Consider the following 20,483-nt stretch of genomic DNA (forward strand, 5'->3'; position numbering starts at 1 on the left):
CATGCCACTGGATCCTCCCCCCCTTTGTAAGGTCTAACTATTGCAGATATTAAACTAATCCTTGCATAACAAGGAGCAATCGTAACGGATCAGATCTACTAGATGATGAACAAGCAGGGTGCCGCCCCCACGCCTGAGATAGGCGTGAGGGCGGCTAGACATGCAAGGGTTGCACTACGTAAGCATGTTTATACGAAGAGCCATGCTAACCCTAACACATCTATGATAACTACGTTGCGCGCCATCAAAGACGCTTCAGTACGCGCAACGCATGAACAACGTGGAGCTTGTGCTGCCTAGATCGCAAGATGCGATCTAGGCAGCATGTCGCTTACCTGATTGAAACCCTCGAGACGAAGGAGTTGGCGGTGCGCCGAGATTGGTTTGTTTTGGGGTGAACGTTGTGTTGTTGTTTATTCCATAAACCCTAGATACATATTTATAGTCCAGCGGACTTTCTAACGTGGGAATATCCCACCGTGTGCGATACAAACTCTAAATCTTGATCTAAGATATAACCTACTACAATTAAAGATACACGGGCAAACTAGCCCAAATTCTCCGTGCAAGGCCGCTTCAGAGATCTTCCACGTGTAGTCCTCTAATCCCATCTCTCTTACGGCCCACCTCTGGATTTGTCCAAAATCTGGTGATAACACATGCCCCCCTGGTTTTGGAAATAATTTTTCCAAAATCATTAAGCGTTCCTCCGTCGGGTCATGTCGTGGCAGAACAGAGCCATTTGCAGCCTCCGTCATCATTATGCCCTGTCCTTTCAGCTTCTCTGCAAAATTTGACAGCTCTGACATTACCCCTTCGGAAACTGTGATGGCAGTAATTCCCACCAGGTTTCTCATTATTTAACCGTGCCGACTGAATAGTCATCTTTATCCCCTTCCTCTGTTCCAGCCATCGGCACTCCAAAAAACCCTTCTGCGCACCATGTCCTCTTCTTCCTCTGCCTCGTCGGGACTTTCTTTCGAGTCCTCTTCTCCCGAGCCGATGCCAGCACTGAGCCCAAAAGAAGTCCATACGGCCAACATCCGCCGCGCCATTGAGGCCGGGGAGGAGTCAGACCATGACTTCTCCATCTGGTCCGAGGACGACCAATCCTCGACGGACGGGGAGAGCGACCTCCGCTTCCTCGCCAACGGGGAATCGGAAGAGGAGAGCGATGACGATCGCTTCTCCTGGGATGACTTTACCTCCTCCGAGGTGAAGGAAGAGGAAGAGGAAGAGGAGGACGACGACGACAGCCTCTCCGACGAGCCGCCGGCCAAGCGCCATTGCCCCTGGCCAGGGAATCTCAGTGATTATGATAGCGACGACGACGACGACGACGTGGAGGACGAGGACAACGAAGGTCCTGCCGGCGGCCGCTACAGCAGCGACGACGAGCTCGCCGGGAGCAGCGCCGACAGCGCTGACGATGGCGACGAAGGGGGCAGTGACGGCCCGTAGAATAGGTCCTCTAGAATAGGATCAGCAACAGTAGACGGGGCAATGTATCCCCTTAATACTCCCTTTTGAGAGCAATCAGCTCTTCTATGTAAGAAATCTGGTTTATCAATGAAGAACTTTTCCCCAATTTGAGTTTGCCGATTTCTTCGGAGTTTAATCGAGCCGATTCCCTCTTCCGCTGACCCTGCCGATCGTCACTTAGCCAATGCCCAACGAGCCGATAACAACGCACCAGTATCTCAATGCCCCACCCCTTTGAGCTCTGGCGGACAACTATGCAAATCGTCGTTCTCACGAGAGTCCTGAATTGCTGCCGAAAACGGCTTGATCCTGAAGTCGATACCATCGGGTTTTCAGCTGATGAAATCTCATTCGGCTTCTTAAGAACGGCAAACTCTGCGCCTACTGTGGCCCCCGAGCCTTTATCAAGGCGAGCATATCGATGGACTGACCAAATGTGTCGCCATCGGTTTCCAAGTCATGATGCGGAACCAGCCGATTTCAGCAAAATCGGCTCTCCAGCAGAGAACCTTCAGGGTGAGCTGCCCCCCGAGCCTTAATTAAGGCAAGAACACCGGCAAGGATGCACAGGTCGCTGACCATCTTTCTTCTACTGAACGTCGACGTTGATGCAAACCTTGAGTACATAGTCAGTAGGTCGTGATCTTGCGTAACTGTACTAAAGTCGATGGCTGCGCATCGGCTTTGCTTCTGAAATTTTTTTTTTATTTGGCCGATTTTTCCTTAACCGGCCCCCAATGTTCCACTGCACGCGTGTCTGCACATGTTTATCTGCATATGTTCATCTGACTATATGCCCCCCGAGCCGAATCTGCTGAATGACTGCAGATATCGGCTTTCTTGGTTAGTCAGGGCACTGTACTTGCACGTCGGCTTCGCAAAGACTTATGCTGACTTTCATCTGCCGACGTGGCCACTGCCCAGTAGATCGTTGCTGACCACAAACAGAATATGTGCAGAAGATAATTTTGGCCGATTGCTGGAATCGGCCTCCACCTTGCTCGTTCGATGAAGGTTTTGTAATGTCCCTCCATAAACTTTTTGGGGCCGATCACAAGGATCAGCCTCGCACGGTTTGCTCATTGGTTTGATCTTGCTACTCGGTTAGGCTGGATAAAACCAACCCAACCTCTGACTTGACGCGCCTGCTGTCGTCCACCTTAAGTGCATCGTATAATCGTGGAACACTAAGCTCCGTCGGCAAGACAAGCACCATGTTTGTGCCAGCCGATGTTTCATCATCGGCTTTCTTTTGCTTGGGACGCCACTCCATTCTTCGTGGACGACCCTCTTCATCCAGGGCTCGCTGAACCTTTGCGGCCAGATCAGGCCGTGCCTTCCTTAGCGTATGCAGGTATACCCTTTCAGCTTCCTCCAGGCCGCGCAACCGCTGAACCCTGCGCTTTTGGGAACGGCTGAGTCCGTCAGGGCACCACCTTGGCCGGTGGTACCTGTCTTCTTCTTCTTCTCCCTCGTCTTCTGAATCCTCGAGATCTGCCCAACGAGGTGACTCAGCGCGTTTGCTTTGTGGCGGGAGAGGCCCTAGGCGCTTGAACACAGACACGTTGGCTGCCTCCTTCTTCTTCTGGTTGCATTCTCGCGCTTGCCGATTGTGGGCAATCGGCTCATTCCTGAATCCCAGCAGTGTCTGAAGAAGGGGCAGTCCCAGTGCCTGGCGTTGTCATCTTGCTCCCTTGATGTGTCCGTGGCACGGCGCTCGTGCTCCTCCTCATAGCGATCCTGCCGACGATGTCTTCTGGCTTCTCTAGCCAGACGATCTCCTTCATCATCATAGTTGGACCGTCGGCGTTGGTCATACTGTCTCACATATTTGTTGAGGAGGTGATCAGAGAGAGGTCGTTGATATCTTATGTTCTTCACTTCTCCCTCTGTAACGTAGCGCTTGCCATCATGATGGAGCCGATCGCGTGGAGCGGCCTCCTCTGTATCCTTGCTATGAGAGCAGCTGCCCTCATCTCCATCTTTGCCAGAGTGGTTCCCAGGTCCTACCATGTTGATGCTGAACGTGGGACCTGGCTGGCAACTCTCAGGGTAGATGACTTCTACCATGTTAACGGCGGGGAAGGGCTGGGTGTCTACCTTCATGGCGTACTGGTTGAAAATTAAACGCCCCTTCTCTATCGCCGCTTGGATGTGCTGACGCCACACCCTGCAGTCGTTGGTGGCATGGGAAAGCGAGTTGTGGAACTTGCAGTATGGCTTTCCGTTTAGCTCTTGCGCCGTAGGGAACTTGAGACCTTCAGGAATCGTCAACTGTTTCTCCTTGAGCAGGAGGTCGAAGATTTGTTCAGTCTTGGTCACGTCAAAATCAAATCCCCTGGGCGGCCCTGGTGGCTTTACCCATTTGCAGGACACAGGGGTTCCTCCCCGAGTCCATTCAGCCACTGCTACTTCTTGGTCTCCCGCAGGCACTTCACCTTCCTCTGTATCGACCATGACTACTGCACGCTTGAACTTGTCTTGGTACAGGTCTGGGTGGCGCTGTTCATATGCTGATAGTTTCTGAACCATGTGCGCCTGGGGGGGATCATCGGCTTGGGCGGCCATGTCCTTGAGCTGTGTTGCAAGGCCAGCTACGCCAACTCGGCGCTTCCTTTTCAGTTATACGAACCGAATAACATCGGTTCCTAAGATTCCTGGAGCGCTGGATGTACTCTGTCACCGTTTCTCCGCGCTTCTGACGTAGTTGTGCTAGATCGGCAATGCTAGACTCGGAAGCTTCTGAATGATATTGCATATGGAACTGTTCTTCCAATTGCTTCCAAGATCGGATGGAGTTTGCCGGCAAAGAGGTATACCATCCAAAAGCCGATCTGTGAGGGACTCGTGAAAAGAGCCTCACACGTAGCTGATCCGACACCGAAGCCGGTCCTAGTTGCGCCAAATATCGGCCGATGTGCTCGATGGAGCTGGAGCCATCTGATCCACTGAATTTGGAGAAGTCAGGGAGCCGATATTTAGGTGGCAGCGGGATCATCTCGTACTCGTCGGGGTACGGCTTAGAATAGCCGATTGCCCTCCTTTTCGGCATAATGCCGAACTGGTCTCTCAGTATGGTACTGATCTGATCCGCCGTGCTGGCTGCAGGAGATGCACTCTGAAGATTCGCCGGGGTGGCGTACTTAGCCAGCCATGTTTGCTTTTCCAGCTCTGAGCCAACTGCAGGAGCTGGGCTCTGGAGTTTCGTCGGGGTGGCGTACTTAGTTAGCCACGTCTGCTTCTCAAGCTCGTCGCCGACGTCCCTCTGTCTGCGCCGGAGTCCCCGACGTTGTGGCCTGGTTTGAGAATGCCCGATTGCCACAATCCGGCACATACGTGCACGCGTATCCTTGAGGGATCTCCTTAGGCGCCTCAGCCAAGAACCGGTAGTCACTAGGGTCACCACCGATCTTGTAGACGACGAATGCCGGTGTAGCCGGCACTTCAGTGTGATGCTGCCAACGCATATGGCAGCGGTGGACGGACCGGAGTGGCAACTCTCCTTGGTGCGTCCCGAGAGCTGGTCCCGACGGCGAGTACCGGTGGCTCATGATCTCTGGATCACGCGCAGAGCGAGACGCTCCAACACGTTGACCAAGTTTTCAGAGTGGCGGTGTAGCGAGTGAGCCACCAAGTAGTTGATCTCCGCCGCAGGGCCCCGGTGCGTTCCTCCGACGGGGCAGAGAGATCTATCCCATCGAGTGCACCTTGTGGTGAGAACCCCTTCCATCCGATGCCATGGGTACGGGTTCTCTCGAAAAGAGCCGCTGAGGTCGGCTTCGAGGGTGGCCTTGATCTCTTCATGTATCTGCTTGAGCTCAGCAGGCAGCTCCTCGTAGGTGATCGGCGTGCCGTCCGTCGCCATCTCAGATGTAGATGGCGATGTGGTTGATGTAGACGATTGTCCCACCGGGCGTGCCAGAATGTGTTGATCGCCAAAACCCACCGGCGGGCAGCGGCCTGTCAACACGGTAGAGCCGGGAAGAGCCTAGAGCTGCGGCTGGCTGAGACCCCTCCGAGCGACGGCCCGCAATGCTCTTCTGGTCACACGCGGCGATGCGAAGTGCAAGGGCGTGCCACCTGACCTATACCTGGTCAGGAAGGTGATGGGGATGCCTCGCTTAGTTCCTGCATGGCATACACGTAAACATTAAATACGAGCCTCGATCGGCTCTCAGGTTATCCTGTGAATCGGCTCAAAGAGCCGATCCACCCATGATCCGTACGGGGTGCACGAATACTTGGTGATCCTGCTTGATCAAGATAAAGCTAATGAGATCTACGACGATTTAGGGTTTTCACCGCATAATCGGATCATCCTACTCCAGGTTGGGCCTCGCGGCCACGCACGGTGCTCATAAGCCGATCCTAAACAAGGCCAAAGAACCAACAATGATGTTGATCCGCGGAACATCCTGTTTAGGACTTGCGAACGCCACCCTACATGCCACTGGATCCTCCCCCCCTTTGTAAGGCCTAACTATTGCAGATATTAAACTAATCCTTGCATAACAAGGAGCAATCGTAACGGATCAGATCTACTAGATGATGAACAAGCAGGTGCGCCCCACGCCTGAGATAGGCGTGAGGGCGGCTAGACATGCAAGGGTTGCACTACGTAAGCATGTTTATACGAAGAGCCATGCTAACCCTAACACATCTATGATAACTACGTTGCGCGCCATCAAAGACGCTTCAGTACGCGCAACGCATGAACAACGTGGAGCTTGTGCTGCCTAGATCGCAAGATGCGATCTAGGCAGCATGTCGCTTACCTGATTGAAACCCTCGAGACGAAGGAGTTGGCGGTGCGCCGAGATTGGTTTGTTTTGGGGTGAACGTTGTGTTGTTGTTTATTCCATAAACCCTAGATACATATTTATAGTCCAGCGGACTTTCTAACGTGGGAATATCCCACCGTGTGCGATACAAACTCTAAATCTTGATCTAAGATATAACCTACTACAATTAAAGATACACGGGCAAACTAGCCCAAATTCTCCGTGCAAGGCCGCTTCAGAGATCTTCCACGTGTAGTCCTCTAATCCCATCTCTCTTACGGCCCACCTCTGGATTTGTCCAAAATCTGGTGATAACAGGAACTTCCAAGTTGTTTATGAACTCTGTAGAACTGATCAGCTTTGCTACTCCCAAGTTGATGTGATATATGTTTTTAAGTCCAAACACTTAAAGTTTCTTATGATGGCATGAGACCTGTGTGTGCTGATACCAGTCTAGTTTGAGTAATAATGTTGTGTACTCTCGTTGCAATTATTCTATTCAATGGACTGCCAGTTTGCTTATTACCCGGTTACTGGTACCTTTTCAAAGTACGGATATGCATGCAGGACTTGGATCTAGTAACTCACACCATGACTAATTCACACCACTTATATATATTTACTTTTGGTTTTCAAAGTCAAGATCTGCATGGAGTAAGACTTGGAGCTATTAACTCGCACCATGACTAATTCACACCACTATATATCTACTTCCCTGCGCTCATCCAAAACGACTTCACAAGAACATCTTGCCCCTATCTGGGCGTACTAGCTTTTTATTTGAGCCTCTTGTCAACTACTTCGTCTGGATGATTGACACCACGCCTACTTCACTTCTCATCGTAAATTGTAAGTCATCATATCTGTTTAATCTTGTAACTTTAATTGGGTTTTTAATGCATGCCTTCCCAATGTTATCTACAATTACTAGCACTCTCTTATATATAGTGTAGTATGGAATATTTATTTAGCTTCTCAACCCTAGATTTATGAGCACTCTCTTTTATATACTGTACCTAACTTCAGAGTGATAATATAATGTAGGACCTCATTTGCAAAACATGTCACATCAATATGGCTCTAATTTTTCATCCGATGAAGGTGACATCATCGACAATGATAGCCCAATTGAGTATTCATCTTTCTCTGATGAGGACGATGACTTAGAATCAGAGGAAGAGGAAGAAATCTTTGACGGGATGTTTGATAGGATTAGTGAGCGGGTCACAACTAGGTTGATGGCTAGGCTCGAGGGACAATCTAGCCGTCGAAGTGGTACCAGGAGATACATACTAAGGTATCGTGAAGTTGCCCATCAAAACCTTGTGCATTGTTACTTCTCTGAAAACCCAATGTACACGGATGAGATGTTCCGTAGAAGATTTCGAATGAGAAGACCTTTATTCCTAAGGATAGTAAATGCACTCACCGAGTGGGATCCCTATTTCACAGATAGGATAGATGCCACAAACCGACAAGGGCTCACACCATTGCAAAAGTGTACTGCCGCCATCCGCATGTTGGCATACGGCACCTCTGCCGACCAACTTGACGAGGTACTAATGATGGCTGCAAGCACTACATTGGAATGCTTGGATAAGTTTGCACAAGGGGTGATTGAAAAGTTCGGTGGAGAGTATTTGCGGCCACCAAGATGTGATGAAGTGGAACATTTGCTTCAAGTTGGCGAGTCTCGTGGTTTTCCTGGTATGTTAGGTAGCATAGACTGTATGCACTGGCCATGGGAAAAATGCCCAACTGCATGGAGGGGCCAATTTACACGTGGTGATCATGGGGTTCCTACCATGATCCTGGAAGCAGTCGCTTCGCAAGACCTTCGGATATGGCATGCTTATTTTGGTACAGCGGGATCAAACAATGACATCAATGTCCTTAATAAGTCACATTTGTTTATTCAAGAGTTGAAAGGGGAAGCTCCACGTGTTCAGTTCACTGTTAATGGACGACAATATAATAAGGGTTACTACCTTGCAGATGGAATTTATCCAGAATGGGCTGTCTTTGTAAAGACTATAGCGCTTCCTCAGACGGAGAAGCACAAATTATTTGCACAACATCAAGAAGGAGCAAGAAAAGATGTTGAACGTGCATTTGGAGTTCTACAGGCTCGTTTTAATATTGTTCGACGTCCAGCACGTTTTTGGAAGCGTGCTTCAGTCAACAAAGTTATGGAAGCTTGTGTCATTCTCCATAATATGATTGTTGAAGATGAGGGAGAAATGATTAACATTCCTTTGGACTTGAACGACAATCCAGGAACATCTTTCGCTTTACCGCCAGAGGTCAACTGTGGACCTAATATTTGCTTCGCTGATGTTCTACAAAGAAACTCCGCTATTCGTGCGAGACCGACACATAAACAACTCAAGGAAGATTTAGTTGAGCATATTTGGAGAACTATGAGAGACGAGTGATCTGTTAGCACTTCTATTGCTCTTAATTTGTATTCATCTTCTCTTCTTCGTACATTATACACATTCCTTACCGGTTCAATTTTTGTGTAATAATTACTTTATTATTTTGTAATGTTTCTTCTGTAATAAATCTAGATGTGTTGTATTTATATATGCTCTTTGAGAATAAAATGACATAAAGTTCTCCCATTGCTTGCTAGTATTTTTCTTCCTGGCGAGTGCACTCAGCTTGTTGCTAATCTACCGTACACTATTCAGTTAGTTAACAATAGATTCCAGCTTTTGCGGTGCTTATAGACAGCCATACAGACACCTCATTGCTTATATATAAGAGAGTGCTAGTAATTGTAGATAACATTGGGAAGGCATGCATTAAAAACCCAATTAAAGTTACAAGATTAAACAGATATGATGACTTACAATTTACGATGAGAAGTGAAGTAGGCGTGGTGTCAATCATCCAGACGAAGTAGTTGACAAGAGGCTCAAATAAAAAGCTAGTACGCCCAGATAGGGGCAAGATGTTCTTGTGAAGTCGTTTTGGATGAGCGCAGGGAAGTAGATATATAGTGGTGTGAATTAGTCATGGTGCGAGTTAATAGCTCCAAGTCTTACTCCATGCAGATCTTGACTTTGAAAACCAAAAGTAAATATATATAAGTGGTGTGAATTAGTCATGGTGTGAGTTACTAGATCCAAGTCCTGCATGCATATCCGTACTTTGAAAAGGTACCAGTAACCGGGTAATAAGCAAACTGGCAGTCCATTGAATAGAATAATTGCAACGAGAGTACACAACATTATTACTCAAACTAGACTGGTATCAGCACACACAGGTCTCATGCCATCATAAGAAACTTTAAGTGTTTGGACTTAAAAACATATATCACATCAACTTGGGAGTAGCAAAGCTGATCAGTTCTACAGAGTTCATAAACAACTTGGAAGTTCCTGGAAAGGAAAATAAGTTCGGAAATAAATCTGAAACAGATAAACAGATATCACTATGCTTGGACTTAAAAAACAACATAAACCACTAAAAATTAATCAAGCCATGTAAAAGCTTGTTGACATGAAAGTGGATGAACACTATGCTCCAGATCCTACACACCAAATAATCTCTCTCTCATAACCTTCAGTGTCTTCACATGCTCGTTCCTCATTTCATCTGTCATCCCTATTGTATCTTGCACAAGAAGCTCCCTGTAAGCTCTCATCATTTCAGCCTCCTTATCTAGCTTTCTAGCTTCCATATTGTCCTTTGCTGCTTGGGCCGAGAGCCTTGCTGTTTCTGCTGATAGCCTTGCTGTTTCAAGCTTCTCAGAAGAGACACGTTTCCTCATTTCTATCTTCTCACTACTAGCTTTCTTACCTTCAGCTTGGGCAGCTACCAACTTCTCGAGCAACTCCATATCAGCTGCAACCTCCTTTGACTTCCCTTTGCCATTACGCTCAGCCTTCGCTGCTTTTGTTCCTATCGGACGCGGGATATCTTCAGCATCTTTTGGGGAAGAAGTGTCCTCTCCCGCCACCCCTGCATCTGATGTCTTTCTTTTCTTCGTGTTCTCAAGCCACTCATTGTAAGTACGCCATTTTGGCCACTCATTAACAGCCTTCCAACAGTCATAGTGATGAAATTGTGATTTATAGTCATCCTCATAGAATTTGAAGGCTTTCTCTAGCAGCTGAGCATCAGACTGTCCACTAGCATATATGGCAGAAGCTTTGCTATAACAGCAGTGGAACTGATATACCAGCTTGTTAAGACTATGCCAATGATCTTTTGCTTGTTTCACACTTCTTTTCCGACTTCTTGGAGTAGTGCTGTTGTAGACCCTAGCAACATCTCCCCAATATTGATCACTCTTCTTGTTGTTGCCACTGATTGGGTCATTTGAATTGTATAACCAAGCACTCATCTACATTTGTGAACAAAAAATTAGTCCTCTTACCAACATGGTTAATTCAGAATGCCAAATATAGTACACAAGAGAGTTACCAATCTTTCATCTTCATCTTTTGTCCATGCAAGTCGCTTCTCAGTCCTAACATCTCCATCCTCATCACCACTGTCAAGATTGGTAGCTCGCTGTGACTGAGATGTTTGAAGTGGAGTCCTCTCATTGGCAAGTGATGGTGATGGAATTCCTCTGAACACAGATGGTTGTGGTGCTGAAAATGGAGCAGAAGGCAAAGGACCGCCAACAAAATGAAAATTTTGTGCCATGGTATGTTGATTAACTGGTTGTTGCGGTAGAACACTTGATGGGTCATGCAAATAGTTGACAAAACCACCAGGAGGGCGAGGATCGACACCCCTTAAAAAAGGACTAAATAAACCTTGTGTGAAACTAATGTTTCGATATAGTCTAAAGTAGAACTGTTATGTAACTTGAAGATTATAAAGAACATACAAATGCAAATATGTTTTTAGCTAATCAGTAAAACAACTAATGCAACAAAACAACGAGCAGTCATACAATACACCATAAATTTTAGCTAATCAGTTAGATAAATAATGCATCCAAATCTTGTCAAATACAAGACAAATTTAATGGGCTGGAGGGAGCAATTCAATTTCCGAGTTGGAGTAGAACAACAGCTACTGTAGAAACCAATTCGTGCTATATATACTAGTATACTGCTAATCAATACGATGGATACCAACATCAGATCCAATAATATCTAGAAAAACGTAGAGATTTGAGGAGGTAAGAACTGTACCAATTTGGGATAGGTGTTGAGAAGCCGGCGGCAGGGATATTCCACGCATGCTTGTCCGCAGGAGGAGGCTGACTCGAGGATGCTCTGCTTCTGGTCATCTCGCCCGGCCAAAAAACCGGCGTGGATCGGAAGAGGGCGGATGCGTTCTCAGCTGAGGAGACCTGCTGCGTTCCCAATGGTGACGGCGACGGCGGCGGAGCAGGAATCCGTGTTGATTGCCGCACCATTCTCTCGATTTGGAAAATAAACTACAGGAGAAGATGAACAGAGCCGAAACACAGCAAGGAATTGATCTGGTTCAGAAGGAGGGGGGCGTCGTGGTCCTCGTGCAGGAGAAGGCGGAGTGGGAACAAGGTCATCGTGGAGAAGAAGGGCGCGGCCTCGCTGATTTTGCTTGGCGCGAGAGAGCTGAATTTCGCGGGAAAGGGGAAAATCTAGACACGAGATTTTCTCGGCCACGATAGACGACGACCTCCATACAAAGGGGAAATGGCTGTCGATAAGAAGCGCGTTCTGCGGGAATCGCCCGGCCGTAGTTCTACCGACGAAGGTCTTCTCTCTCCTCTCTCTCTCTCTTCCATATAGTACAAATCGCTTACGTGTCTGGTCTTACAGACAGCTGAGGTGTACTATTGTACATGCCCTTAGTGGCAATCTGATCCGGTGGATTAAATGATTGGATGGTTCAGATGGTTTGGATCTGCCGCTCAGGTTTTTTTAATAGTAGTGGAGATTTGTTCCCGATCAAACTAGTCTGATCCCCAGCCAATCCGTTACCTGCCACGATTCATGGACTCAGTTTAGAAATGAGAGACAGTGTGCTCCGTCCGTCGGCATCTGCTATCCACCACTCCCATCTATTTACACTTGTTTACCTGTACTTCTTGCCCTTCTCCTTGCATTTTTTAATGAGCTTCCGCATGTGTTCGAGCGAATCAGCTCCCAAGATATGGCCAAGCTTCGCGAAGGTACCGACGACGGGATACACCGCGTGTCCTCTCTACGTGTCCCTCCGCTGCGCGACGTGTCCCACGGTCCTGTCCCGTAGTTGATGCCTATATAAACGGCGTCCGCAGCTTGCCAGGCATATCGATCACAGCTGAGTTGAGCCGGCCAGTGACCTTCTTCTCCAGAGACAAATCTACGCATTCCAGTTCGTTTTCGCAGTTGTGATCTTGCTTCTCCGAGCGAAGCAATTTGTTTTGTGCCAATTTAGTTCGTGAGATCGAGATGGCATCCAACCAGGAGCAGGCGAGCTACCGCGTCGGCGAGGCCAAGGGCCACACCCAGGTACGCCTTCACGTCCACCATGTCCACTCCACCGATCGTTGTTCGTTTCCGAGAAAATGTCTTGCATCGATCGACCATTCGATCCTAGCGCTTCTTCGGTTCGTCTCTGTAATATGATCGTGGTATGTTTGCAGGAGAAGGCGGGCCAGGTGATGGGCGCGGCCAAGGACAAGGCGTACGAGGCCAAGGACCAGGCGGCCGGCCTTGCGGGGAACGCGTCCGGCCAGGGGCAGGGCGTCACGGAGGCCGCCAAGCAGAAGGCCGGCGAGGCAATGAACAAAACTTCGCAGATGACGCAGGCTGCCAAGGACCGCGCCGCCGAGACGGCGCAGGCGGCAACGGACAAGACGACCGGCACGGCGCAGGCCGCCAAGGACCGCGCTGCCGAGACGGCGCAGGCGACCAAGGAGAAGACGACCGGCACGGCGCAGGCGACCAAGGAGAAGACGACCGGCACGGCGCAGGCCGCCAAGGACCGTGCCGCCGAGACGGCGCAGGCCGCCAAGGACAAGACGACCGGCACTGCGCAGGCGGCCAAGGACAAGACCGTCGAGAGCAAGGACCAGACCGGCAGCTTCCTCGGCGAGAAGACGGAGTTGGCCAAGCAGAAGGCCGCGGAGACCGCCGAGTTGGCGCGGCAGAAGGCGGCAGAGACCGCGCAGTACGCGCAGGACAGGACCTACGACGCCGCACAGTACACCAAGGAGTCCGCCGTCGCCGGCAAAGACAAGACCGGTAGCGTGCTCCAGCAGGCCGGCGAGACGGTGGTGGGCGCGGTGGTGGGCGCCAAGGACGCGGTGGTGAACACGCTGGGGATGGGCGGAGACAACACGAACAACAGCGCCACCGCCAAGGACACCACCAGCGCCACCGAGAAGATCACCGGCGATCAGTAGATGAATGCGTTCTAGATTAATTTGCTTTCGTTTCATTAATACTTTTTCATGGTTTCCGAACACACATTTGGTTGCAACTTTGATTTTGATGTATTTACGTGTCTAGAGTCTGTATGGATGCTGTATGGGTGATGTTTTCACTTTCTTTTTTATAAAAGGGGCTGAGGCTCGATTTCCACTAGAAGTAACCATCATGTGCAAAGTTCCATCTGCGACACCGCCATTACATAACCCACCACAGCCGCAGCTCAGAGACCAGAAGAAACGTGAGACCTTTTTGCTGGGCAGCAGCAAGAAAGAAAAGCCTTCCGTTATTAAAAGTTGTAACTTATCAAAGTATGTTGTATGCATGTATCTAGATATATTTCAGGCTGTAGATATATGTAATTTTTTTGAAGTAGATATATGTAAATTTAAACAAAGTTGAAATACTTTTTTGAAGTACAATATTATTCGCTTCAACCTCATAATCCCAAAGCCAGCTCCATTTTGCCTGGAAAACTTCATCCGTAATTTCTCCAGCAGTTCTGCGTCCTGCTGCATTTCCAAGGCCAGCTCCTTCTTGCTTGAAAAGCTTCATCCGCAATTTTTTCCAACTGCAGTTCCAGTCATGCGGTTTCCTAAACCTGTAGAGAATACAAATAGTCAATCTAACATCAACAAACTTTCTACGCAACTTTTTTATTAAAAAAAAAAAAGAGACCCATGGGCACTAGCACCCAGGGCTTATCTCTATCTCTACTACTACTTAATAAAAAGATAATAAAAAGACTAAAGTGGTTCCTTATTCTGCCATCCACGATACGTTTCGTCGTCGTACCCTTCACCCGTTCGTCGTCCCGCAAACCGTGCCTCCCGAAAAAAACGATTCGTCCATACCCTTCGCCCGTTCGTCGCTCGGTCGCCGTCCCTCTCCCTGTCTCCCATCTGCACGCCGCCCCTCTCGCCGCCACACCTGACCCAACCGCCAACTTTCCCACACCGCCGCTCGAGCCCTAGGACACCTCCACACCGTCTACCATGAATGGCTGGCTTGTTCCCGCCCGGCGACCTGCCTGAGGACCAGATCGATGGCTGGGGGCGCCAGATCGATGGGCGACGGGGCGTGATGAAGACAATACAAGAAGCGCGCAACAACGGTGGCCGGATCAAAGCACGTTGGCGGTGGAGCTGAAGGACGGGTAGCTCCGGCACCAGTATCAGGTCCTGATCCTGCTCCTCCTACGGTTTCCCACCGCTTCCATGCCTGATCCTGCCACGCACCACCTCGATTCGCGCCGCCGCCATGCCTTTGCAGATCGGATCTCGCGGTGTGGTTTCATCCTAGGAGACGAGAGGGAGGAGGGCCAGCCCAATTCCGGGCATATTGGCGTTGATCGGACTGGAGATCCTCCAAATCTGGACCTGGGTTGATTTGGTTTTTCGGTGGGGAACCCTTCCCACCTTGGAATAATTTTTATTTAGGCTTTTCATTGCGAACGCATCTTGTCCTTTCCACGGATCTCAAAATTCTGTCCTCCAATTCTCTTTTGCGTTCCCTTTTCTAGGCTTTTGATTGTGAGTCTATTTTCGTTCTTGTGATTGGGAACATTTAGATCAGAGAGAGATCCTCAGATCCGCGTTCTTGTGAATTATATTTGTCCAAAAATCTGATGCACGTGTTCCTTCGAGATCAATTGCATACAAGAATACGAATAATGCTAGCGTTCAATAAATATTTTAGCATGTACCTGCTTTTTGGCCTATTGTACAAGTAAGGACATTGTATTGTGTCAATTCAGTTCGCTAATCTTCACTAAAATATTTCTGCCTGAGGTTTTACTAAACATAGAGTAATTTGTTTCATGTCTGAATATTACCCTGTTGTAACTATTTACTCGATCCTTCCGACCATTGCAGCAGAAGTATCTGTGTTTTACCCTTATTTGTGAAAATTAACATATTTTTGACTTATTTGTGCTATCCGAAAGAACAATTTAGTTACAATAAAGGACAAGTTTGCTAATGTATGCTGATTTCCATTGCTGTGGGGATTCTCTCACAGATACCATACCATGGTAACTGCATTACAGATTTATGGATGCATGACTGTTACATTGAATTTTAGCCATGTATTTTTGCGAAAGTAATTTTTCATATTTGTATACACAACAGTCTACATTTATTTGACTTATGAAGCCTTTTTTGCAGGTTGCAGCTAATAGTAATTCCAATTCTTCCTCCAATCGCTTGTGAGGAGATACTACTTATAGTCGGGCAATCAGGAGGATGCGCTCATGTAAGAGCATTTGCTAATTCTTTTTGTTATTTACTTGTTGACTATTGTAGCACCCTGTGTTTTCAGATGCTGAATAAATATTGATTTGTTTTACTGAATATAGCTTAATACAAGTCTGTTTAAGAGCGAGCTGTTGTCGAGGATTAGAGTGAGTTCTGTTTCACGCCTTAGTTGCACCTATTGTTTTATCATTTGTATTTCCACTTCCATTAGTCTGACTCTGCAGATTAAAAGCTTCGGTCTTTTTACGGGAAAAGGTCTTCTGGCTAATCCTTTTCACTTTTGAGCTTAATTTTCAGGAAATTGATCCCAATGGAGAAAATGACGATTTTGGATATTTGATGAAATGCTGAAGCTATAACCTCCAGTTTATTGTTCATTTTCTTCCCTCCGCAAAAGAAGTTCCTTATTTAGCCCATTTCTCAATTTCCAATAACTATTGGAGTAATGTTTTTCTCTTACTGCAGGTTAGTTCAAATCATGGGTTACTATGTTGTACTTTTATACTGCTTCTACAGGATGTACTTTAAGATTAATGCAGTTCCAACAACACTGGAGAATGGACTATTGAAAATGTTGGACTCAAATAGATTCGATGGTGTGATAAATGATGTATTCTTTAAGCTTAGGATATGTTTTCTCCTCTTTAGAGTATGAACAAAAAGAGAGGAATAATAGCAGCCGATGTCTTTTTCCTCTTTAGAGTATGAACAAGAGAGATTGAATCTTCTTTTGAACCTTACTGTCCTGTTTTCTTATTATGATGGCATTTTACTGAAGGTGATGGTTCATGTACAACATGCATTAATTTATTCATGATCTTATGATACACAATAATTTGCATCAGTCAACTATTAGTATCTTTGATCTATCTCCTTTACACTGAACATGGATTGAACCGCAGTTGATTTGTGTTTTTGCGTCTCAGCTACTGTACATCATCCAATGTTCTCGAATACATGGTCTCTGTGCCTTCTGGTGGAGCGCTAATATGAGCATGGCTTGGTGCTTGGGCTATTCCTCTTGTCTGGGAGAGACCAGGTCAGGTAAAATATATCGGTTGCGACTTCATGCACTATGTTGTTAACAACCTATTTAATTAGTATCATGAAAGAAAAGGATCATTTAGCCTCGTAGAGATGTTTACGTTCTGCATCTAACATAAATGATTAGAGGACGATAAATTTAAAATACCCTCAATTCTTCCGAGCATGTATGAATGAATTGGTCTAGCTGGTTTGACATACATCCAATCCTATACTAATCTGATTATTTTTTTCAATCAGATCACAGTTGGTTCTGATTATTTTTTTCAATCAGATCACAGTTTGTTCTGCTCAAATGCAGCTAGATCATTTAGAAGAAACCTTAAACCTCTGAGCACCTGCCAACTCTGTGGGATTGCAGTCGAAGACGCTCGCCATGCCACGGTGAACTGCACCAAAGGTGCCAGCGTGCGTCAGGCTATGCGTGATCACTGGCCAATTCTTATTGAAGAGGCTAGACTGGCTCCTCGTGTTACTGAGCAGCACTGATGTCTGCATCAGGGGCTAAAATCCTGCTGATCCTTTAGCGCGCATGGCACCTGAGAAAGGATGTCATGCAAAATTCAGGTAAGGAAAGAATTGCAAAGTCCGTAACTTTCTTACGGACCTATGTCAATGGGCAAGAGCTTAGGACTATGCCCGAAGACGATGTCAAATGAAAATGGCCACTCCTGATGACGCCTGCAAAGGAGACCGTCGACCTCAGGGCTCCTCAGATTAATTCGTGGAAGCCACCGCCACCAGGGTGCTCAAGACCAACACGGATGCCTCGTTCTTGGGGAACAACATACCAAGTGGTGTGTATGCCGTTGGCAGGGATCATGAGGATCAGCTTGCTCTCCGATGCTGAAGCTAAAGCTGCCCTAATAGGCATCAGGATGCTGTCCGGACATGGGCATGTGAAGATCGTCATCGAGTTGGACTGCACAAATGCTGCTAAAGTGTTGCTGCGTTCATCGACGGCTGACAGATCTAAGCAGTGGGCACCATATGACGAAGCAAGACGCTGCTGATGAATTTCGATGACCACAGTGTTGGCCATGTTCGACAAAAGAGCAACTACGTTGTTGATTCCGTATCTAAAATGGCTAGATCGGCCGGTAGCTGCATTTGGACTGATCACTTCCCATGTGTTGTTTGGGATTTTGTAACACGTGACATCAACTCGAGTGTTACCATGATAATATAAGGGCTCTCTCTACTCAAAAAAGAAAACATGCAAATGATGCCGAAGACAACGTCCCTAATATTTTCAAATTATGTTTCTGATTCTATATCAACTATCATAATTTTTTCCACTGAATAACCAACACAGATGATTCTGTCAAGATTTCTTGTGAAAATATGGTACTTCCTTTGTTGTAGGCTTCTTCACTAGCTTTGAAATTACAATTGTAAAGTGGGATGTTTTTACAGCATTTGCACCTATCATTTTGCAATAATGTTATTTGCTTAAGTTAATAACGCCTTGACAAATTTTCTTTTCTTGCTGCATGGCATTGCATAATAGATGATTGGATTCTAAATTCAACGCAATCGCTAGTGATAATTCTTGCATATGAAGTTAATTCCTATAGAAAGAAGAGCTCAAGCCGATGGGGAGGAGGCAGAAAAAAATGAGGAAGATGTGTCCCTTCGTGTGGGTTGGTGATGATAGAGAAGAAGATATGAAACAAGAAAAAATGATTATGATATTCACTGGAAAGTGGAGAAACATATGAGAATTAGTTCAATCGTCACGCTCAATCACGAAACAAATCGAACAACCTTATCTAGCCCGAATATTTTATTTGGTTGACCCACATTGTTTTCTATGCATAGGACATGAAATTATAGCTTCTTATTAGATTACATTTTAAACAAAATATAATCTTACTGTACTTGGAATATCATTTTGCTATATTGCATATGTAAATTATTATGTACTCCGTGAGCTGTGCCTGCTTGCTGGGTTTAGAGTATATATGTGCGACAAAAAAAAAGAACCCGTAGCAAAGCAAGGGCATTTAACTATGAAAATTCAAAACTAAGAACCATCAAGCCAACTGAGCGTATCTTGCTACGTTATTGTATTGTTCATACTAACGATGATGATTGCCTTTCTTCAAAAAGGCTTGACTCCGTGAGCTGTGTCTGCTTGTTGGGTTCAGAGAGGAACCATGTTCCCTAAATTTATCGTCATTAAAGTTACTAGCAGGTTCTCACAGGATTCAACAGTGCTCTCAAGCATGGTAAAGAAATATGTTCAAACATGTTGTGTTGCTATCACAGTCAAAATTGCAAGGATATCCTTACCCCTAAAAGTATTAACTACAGGATGACACGTCATTTTTTCAAGAGCCGCCAAAGACGATTGGGTTGGGTGTTGCTTCCTAAGCGATGCTGTTGTTAGTGGGCCTCGAATTGCAAAACTACAAAAATATGTCTTGCTAAGACCAAGACAATTAGGTTTTGATATGACAGTACAAGAAATTGTTGCAGGGTTACAGTCAGCGACACCGTGTATTACTGGTAAATTAAACGTGCAATCTATTGGTGTTCAGGGCTTCATATCATGATCCACGGATCCTCCATTGCCTCATCTTTTGCAGGAAACTTTCGGAGTTCGCAACGATATTATCTTTTGTTGGCACCCTTTTCTTGGTTTCCATGGTCATCCACTTTTGGAGTGGTCAAGGAATCGGTGCCTAAAAAACTAGCATCCGCACCACCGGCCTGCCGACGGATTTTTTTACCCTAGCCATTATTGAAAATTTGCTAAGCCCCTTTTGTATGTTTGACAGAAGACTATAATCCAGGGTTATCTCCGGATATTTATGAATATCAAAGTGTTGTTTAGACTAATCATAAAAAAAGAAGTATTCACCCACGTTTTGTGAGACAATAATATATCGAAAAGGAGAGGTTGTTGAGTTGACAGTTATGATGGTCCATAATACAGGTGTGGGACTTACCGCGAAAAAGTAACAAGAAGACCTAGAACTTGGAACCACGCAGATGCATACCAATGATGTCTTGTTATTGCGTTAGGTGTTATCATGTTGTACTACATTATGATATTTCTGACTTATTTTGACTTTTTATAGTGAGTTATGAATTAAATATGTAAATTGCGAAATAAAATTTGAAGACCCGTGGCAACGCACGGGCATTTGTACTAGTTCTTATAGAAGAGGCTCAATGATCCGCAAATCTGCGTTCGAGAAGATTCGAACCCAGGTTGCGGGGTAGCCACCAACTCGAGCTAATCATCTGACCCTCTGGTCATTCCCAACAACTTTTTTATCAAAGCAGGCCAAGTTTCTTGTCTCTCAAATAGCACATAACACGGCGGCAGTTTCAACAGTTAAAATTTTCAGTTTCTTAGATGCAAAACTCTTGAGCCAGACATTAAAACAAGAATTAGCATTGGAGAACCAAGGCTTAGCCAACTATGTTGCATATATGTCTTGCGAGAGGGCATGCAAAAAAGAGAGGATCAATGCTCACATTCTTACCACAAATAAGACAATTGGCGGTACATTTTCCAGGAAGAGACTTGTATAGGATCT

At 46.4% G+C, this 20,483-nt stretch overlaps 3 protein-coding genes and 1 long non-coding RNA gene across 15 annotated transcripts in view; 3 read left to right on the forward strand and 1 right to left on the reverse strand.

Annotated features, from left to right (window-relative positions):
• LOC127324246 (uncharacterized) overlaps nt 1-13,792 on the forward strand; it is a 66,458-nt gene extending 52,666 nt beyond the window's left edge. The window contains exons 1-3 of one of the 4 annotated variants that reach the window (XM_071824965.1): nt 12,519-12,712; nt 12,847-13,110; nt 13,144-13,792. In XM_071824965.1, coding sequence (XP_071681066.1) covers nt 12,653-12,712; nt 12,847-13,110; nt 13,144-13,608 — 789 coding nt within the window. In that variant the 5' untranslated portion in view covers nt 12,519-12,652 and the 3' untranslated portion in view covers nt 13,609-13,792. Of the gene's footprint in view, nt 1-12,518; nt 12,713-12,846 lie in introns of those variants that run through there. The other 3 variants (XM_051352223.2, XM_051352224.2, XM_051352226.2) reach the window with 3 other exon arrangements.
• LOC127324231 (uncharacterized) lies at nt 7,593-8,769 on the forward strand. Its single transcript, XM_051352222.2, has one exon. It carries the CDS (start codon nt 7,616-7,618, stop codon nt 8,696-8,698), a length of 1,083 nt encoding a protein of 360 aa, XP_051208182.1. The 5' UTR covers nt 7,593-7,615; the 3' UTR covers nt 8,699-8,769.
• On the reverse strand, nt 9,603-11,905 carry LOC127324203 (uncharacterized). The gene is made up of 3 exons (XM_051352200.2): nt 11,423-11,905; nt 10,698-11,016; nt 9,603-10,617 (listed from the first exon to the last, which is right to left on the reverse strand). The coding sequence occupies exons 1-3, from the start codon at nt 11,647-11,649 to the stop codon at nt 9,802-9,804; spliced, it is 1,362 nt and encodes a 453-aa protein (XP_051208160.1). The 5' UTR covers nt 11,650-11,905; the 3' UTR covers nt 9,603-9,801.
• Nucleotides 13,793-14,410: 618 nt separating the features above from the next.
• On the forward strand, nt 14,411-18,189 carry LOC127324173 (uncharacterized). Of its 9 annotated transcripts, none has more exons than XR_007866124.1 (6): nt 14,411-15,033; nt 15,799-15,886; nt 15,990-16,034; nt 16,186-16,353; nt 16,815-16,932; nt 17,234-18,189. It is a non-coding gene; the product is annotated as an uncharacterized lncRNA (long non-coding RNA). The 9 variants fall into 9 exon arrangements; XR_011750704.1 differs by having other exon boundaries at nt 14,411-14,811; XR_007866127.1 differs by having other exon boundaries at nt 14,411-14,811; nt 14,906-15,033; nt 15,799-16,353.
• The last annotated feature ends 2,294 nt before the right edge of the window (nt 18,190-20,483 follow it).

The sequence above is a fragment of the Lolium perenne genome, chromosome 1 (assembly GCF_019359855.2).
Source record: "Lolium perenne isolate Kyuss_39 chromosome 1, Kyuss_2.0, whole genome shotgun sequence".
NCBI lineage: Eukaryota > Viridiplantae > Streptophyta > Magnoliopsida > Poales > Poaceae > Lolium > Lolium perenne.